Source organism: Lolium rigidum, chromosome 7 (genome assembly GCF_022539505.1).
Source record: "Lolium rigidum isolate FL_2022 chromosome 7, APGP_CSIRO_Lrig_0.1, whole genome shotgun sequence".
NCBI lineage: Eukaryota > Viridiplantae > Streptophyta > Magnoliopsida > Poales > Poaceae > Lolium > Lolium rigidum.
The window spans coordinates 158,942,229-158,948,005 of NC_061514.1; the positions used below are offsets into that span (position 1 = coordinate 158,942,229).

The 5,777-nt window shown below is 42.3% G+C and overlaps 1 protein-coding gene across 1 annotated transcript; it reads right to left on the reverse strand.

Moving 5' to 3' along the window:
• Positions 1-1,752: 1,752 nt before the first annotated feature.
• Positions 1,753-5,351, reverse strand: LOC124674551 (ankyrin repeat and SAM domain-containing protein 6-like). Its single transcript, XM_047210595.1, has 6 exons — positions 5,212-5,351; positions 4,135-4,199; positions 3,775-4,046; positions 2,563-2,637; positions 2,431-2,493; positions 1,753-2,059 (listed from the first exon to the last, which is right to left on the reverse strand). The coding sequence occupies exons 1-6, from the start codon at positions 5,334-5,336 to the stop codon at positions 2,015-2,017; spliced, it is 645 nt and encodes a 214-aa protein (XP_047066551.1). The 5' UTR covers positions 5,337-5,351; the 3' UTR covers positions 1,753-2,014.
• Between the last annotated feature and the right edge of the window lie 426 nt (positions 5,352-5,777).

Below are 5,777 nucleotides of genomic sequence, written 5' to 3' on the forward strand. Positions count from 1 at the left end.
AGCGCACGGAAGGGTTCGCAGTCTAGGGTTCGGTTCTGTTTCGGCGCTCTGGGCCTGGTAACATGAGTGGGCTGCCCGGGGAGAGCTTATTTGTAGGCTCAGTCCGACCATGCGAGGCGGCCCAGGCCTGTGCATTCGGAAGATGCAAAGAAGGGATGCGGATACAATATGCTTCTAGGTGCGAAAAAAAATACAGTACTAGGAAAACATTTACAAATGCGAAAACACTTAGAAAATGTACATTTTTGTGTCCCTTGGTTTTGTGCAAAAAAAAATAGAAAAAATTAAATATTGTGAGTTGTTTTAAGAAGACAAATTGAGTGCCAAATCTGTTGCATGTTTAGAGCATGAACTTTCTCGTTTATATTGGAAGAAACATACATGTCTATCATGCAACATTTGCATAATTTTTTTAAAGCATAACTACATTTGATAGATTTCTGCAAGTGGCATCATCACCGCTCTCCGTTGTAGGAGACAAGGAAGTACCGTCACCCTCAAGGGTTATGTGAGTCGAAGAGATGCACCATCAACGGCGAAGCCTATGTTGTTGGGGCGCGTCAATCGTGGATCATCCCCATGCTTCTCGAGACCTAGATCTATCACTTGTCGTCGACCACGTTGAGGCAGGCCTGCAAATCCGCCACCCTCTAGCCTCTTTCCATGCTCCTAGACCATCGTCCACCCTTGCACATCAACGACCGCCACCACATCGCAGAACAACAAATCAACCTCACCATGGGAGAGACATAAGACAATTTCCATTAGTCCCCTGACGTCGCCCCCAAGGACACTGCCAAGTTGGATTTGTGGCTGGGGAAAGATTATTCCAACAGTCATGATCGTCGCCATCGAAGCGCTACCATGTGACACACAATTTCTAACCCTAACAGAGCATCCAAAGCATCGAGCCGGGGTCATGTAGTTTCTCTGGATAGGTTCTATATTTGTGCGTTCGCTCGCTTTAGTTTCACGCTAAGCTCATCTTTGGAATGCTGCTGAGTTTTGCAATGGTCTCGTGAGAGATTCCAGTATTTCAGTTTAGCCAAATTACATGACCATTCACTGCAGACGATTATGCGGGCCTTCAGTTTGCATCAAAAATCGAGCTCCTGGAATTTTCAGGCGTTCATTAGGCTGAAAACATCAACTCATGAATCCTGGCCATGAAATCTTTTAATGAATAAATGTGCGGTCCTGGTGTGAATAATGACACAGGGGGTTATATATACAGAAAATAAAATGATGCAGGACATGAACAAAAAAACATCAGCTCCTGGTGTGAATAATGACACAGGGGGTTATATATACAGAAAATAAAATGATGCAGGACATGAACAGAAAACATCAGCTCGGCCATATGTAAACGAGTCATATGCAAAGGGTTATACTTCCTCCAATCATATTTTCCTTATCTTTTTTAGCAAACCTACAATCATATTTGTCATTAAAAAAATACTTTCACATGCAGGACCATGCTCCTGGGAGTCAAGTTGTATATCCGTTGTATAAGTCGACATATGTTTAATACTTTAATCCAGTGCTATGTTTAATGAAGATGTGGTGAATTCTCTATAAAGAAACTTTCCATTGAGCACCTCAACACTGAAATACCAATGGAAGAATCCCAATTTCTCTCATCTGTGTGATTCTGAAAGATGTTTTAAATGCTTCACTCCAATGAAAATGGACAAGTTCACAATAGTATACACTGGTATTACCGCAGCTATCACATCAGTTAATCAGCTGGTCTGACAAGCAAATCATGCAGATCATATAAATAACAGCAGACAAGCAGACCAATAAGCATACAGCATCATCCTTCCTGAACCACGTCTTGTTGTTCTAAACAACCTAAACAAATTTGATGCATGATGTTAGGACAGATGCATGCCACTACAAGAGACCACACATTGTTGTACATGTACCCTTTCCAAGATATGCCGAACTTGCAGATGAGCAAAACCTACCCCATGTCCCTGCTTTTCTACATTGTACCTTCATGCTCATTGCCCTAAACTCTGGGTTCCGATGCAAGAATAATCTTCTTCCTAGGACCCTGAAAGAACAGACACCTTAAGCTTGACCTTTGCACCTCAAATCAAATTATACATATGTACAAGAAAGAACACAGACGAACAATGACTTCACATTGAATTGGGCATTAACTACGTACCATGTCATCAGACCAAAAAAAATGTAACTGCATGCAGTATTTTTCTAAGGCAGCCCAATTTCCATAGCAAAATTGTCTAAGCTCATGCTTTTTAACACTTCTGTATACTTACTTAGCAATAGAGTTTACAGTTTATGTAGAATATACGGAAATATAACTATTTTTCCCTACTAAAATTACTCTTCAGATGACAGATGTGAAGAAATAGCCAACTTTAGCAAAATTCAAGATCTGGCATGATGTAATGCACTTACCATCGGGATACCCAAGGCCTTGAGATCACTTTCAGTCATGTGACGTAGGGCTGCCATGTCAACCTGCAAGACAATTGTCAACAAAATAAGCGGAGAAAAACTATATTCGACAGATTTAGGGAATAGCCAAACCTCCTCTGCCTGGAAGTTAACAGAATACTTCTCAAGTCCAAGTGATTTCAGGAAATTGTCGATTGGACTTTCAGCCTGCAAGTGTTCCCAAAGGAGAAGATGTTGGGTAAGAACATAAAACAAGCCAGAAAGTTTATTTTAAAAAAATTCTATCGCACATTCTCAAAATAACTATGTTAAGAACAAGCTGTACCACGTACATTGAAGGATGTTTATAACATGTTCAGCAACAAACACTCCAGTCATAACCAACATACAACAATGCCGAAATTTGTAGTAAAATACAGAGGCACAAGAATAGTTAATTCTACGCATTTCACACGACAAAGTAAAATAACTTCAATATAAGTATCCATGTGGAACAACATAACCCTGTACTACAGAGCACTTACTACCCAGTCAACATGCAACAAGCTACCCGTTGTTGGTTAACTAGGGCAGAGGTTTTGAATAAAACAATTGAACAGCCCCTCATTTAGAGTTCCTCATAATGAAATGTAGCATGAACACTTGTCAGATGATAGTTAATCTGCCTGTTGCTTTCTTGGATACATAACAGGGTGTAAAGCATCCTTATCCAATTCTTAAAAGTTTACGTTACGGCGACTTGTCTATCTCTAAAATTGTTGACCATGATATATATACACATAAGTTCAGGTACACATTCGCCTACAGCAAATCTTGCTTCCAGGAAGTGCTAAACTTACACAAGGCCCAGCTATAAAAGGACCTATGCTTACATGGCAATGGCTAATGAGATATCTCAGAATTTTATGCACAAGGTCAGCATAAAGGATCAAAGGGAAATGCTGAAAATGCACAACAAATTATTACTCTCGAGTATAATAATCTTGGTAGGAAAATGTCTTTGGAAACGAAATGGAAATGAAAGAGCTTAAACGTTTAAAATCACTAACAAAACTTAACAAAAAGCTGTAGACAAATAGATTCTCAAGGATAAAATGTTAATGATGCTCTCTATAGAATGGAATAAACAAAGCAAGCTAAACGAAAATACCGTCATAACACAAAGTTGTCCAAAAGTAGTACTACAAATTTCATGCTGGGTACAATAAATAAGGTCGATTCCAGCAATACATGCCTTAGCTTCAAGCTAATCGCCAAGCGACTAAAGCCTATGGGCAAATGAAATTCTGGCACATGTAGAAAGCAGAGAAACTGGGAAACATATACTACCAACAGAATACATACCTTTGGCTGAGAAGTCTTCTTAGATGATGACGGTTTCGCTACTTTCTTACTTTGGCGTACAGGCCTTTCATCAGCATTTTCACGCCTTGTGACTTTCACAATCTCCGATACAGGTTTTACCTTTCGAGGGTCAGCATTTGATGGTTGTGGGTGCATTGTTCCAGATAGCTTCTCACGTAGATCACGTACACCTGAACCCATTTGACCGGCAGACCCTTGCTGAGGGTTCTTCCTCTGAAGCTTGAATCGCAAATCCCGTGGATCAGCTGATCCTTAAGTGCAGACAGACAAAGTTAAATGGGACCAGGATAAAAGGTAGCTTGTCTGAGTTCATTTGAGGTACATCGACAGATAGATTACTTGAAGCCGATGCATTATCTTCCCGGTAAAGATCATGCTTCCATTTATCATCAGTTTGTCGCTGCCTACAGACAGTACAATATAAGAAATATCAATATTGCTGAAATTAGCTAGTCTAGTGGAAACATGAACGGTGAAATGGCGCACACCAGAATATTCTGCGGTCGACAAGAAGGATCACCTAATAACTTAAAATATGCATGCTAACAAAGAGCATCACGCTTTCTTTTACAAGCGGTCGTAAACACATCAAGGCTCATGTCAACAAACATTGCACAGTATGAGGTTACATGAGAATAGAAGTGAGCTAACATATTATTCATCCTTTGATTGATGTTAATGTTGGACTCCTTTGTTTGGAAATAGCAAACAGATCTATTAAAAAATCAATAGCAAGCTATCAGCTTTCCAACAGTTCATAACTCGGTTCCCTGAGTTTCTGTTAGGTTAGGTAAAACAGTGTGTTTCCTAGGTTATTTCAGTAGCTTCTAACTCCATGCCAAGATATGCCAACTTATGAGAACAGAACAATTGTAAAAGCAAGCGATTGTCCAAAGTACCTCCAAAGACAACAAATAAGAAAGGATTGTGCAGAAACCTAAGCTTGCTATGCTGACATAGTGACATCGCAGACCAATTCATGATATATTCTCCCATGCTGAACCACTGTATCTGCCTCCACAGTGCCCATCACTCCACAATGTTCATCGCTTGGACGACAATGACAACATACATCAAGTGCCACAAAGCTCGCCCCTACTCCATGGGACCTCAATTATAACATGAACGAAGGCATGGAATCTACCACTCCCCATCCGAGCAACCTAAAACTACGCCCCAATTTCCACCATCTCTAAGTCTAACCACACACAGGAGCGCACAGGGCGAGCATCGCTTAGCTAAGGTTACAGAACGAGCATGCGGAGTAGCAGAGCACAAGGGTACATGAGCGGCAGGCGCGAAGAGCCTACTTCAGATTCGAACCGGGAGGGGGGCGGAGCCCTGTTGAAGACAGGGGAGGGGAGCGCAGAAACGATACGGAGGGAGGGGAGAGATGAGAGCGGAGCTTGAGCTGACCTCTTGAACACCGCCTGACGGGCCCGGAGGGCAGGGTCGGCGCCGCCGCGGCCGGACGGGCGGTCGGCGTCGAGGCGCTCGTGCACGGAGGGCTTGCGGCCGGTGGAGATCTGGTCCGCATACATCTCCGCCGCTGTGCCTGCGTACGGCGGGGCGGGAGGGCGGCTGGTCTAGGGTTTCGGCTTTCGGAGCCGACGCGAGGCGAGGAGGGAGGACGATGGTGAGGAAGGAGGAGGAGATGAGCGAACGAGTGGCTAGTGGGGCTGGGAGGCGGGGCCCATTTGTCTGTACACAATTAAGCTATGTTTCACGCCCCATATGAACCCACTATGTGAAAACATATTTTAATTTAAGAAAAAAATAATTTTCTTATGTATATCTTGACATTCTACGTTCGTACATCTAGATCTATTTGGACGACTCTGACTAATAAACGTTGGATGGGCTTAATTGTTTTATGTTTGATCTTTGTTTTTGCCTAGGATGTCGCCCTATGCACATGATATATTGAAGCCCGTACTTTGTGATGCATCACATGATTTCTGCTACCTCTAACAACAGACATG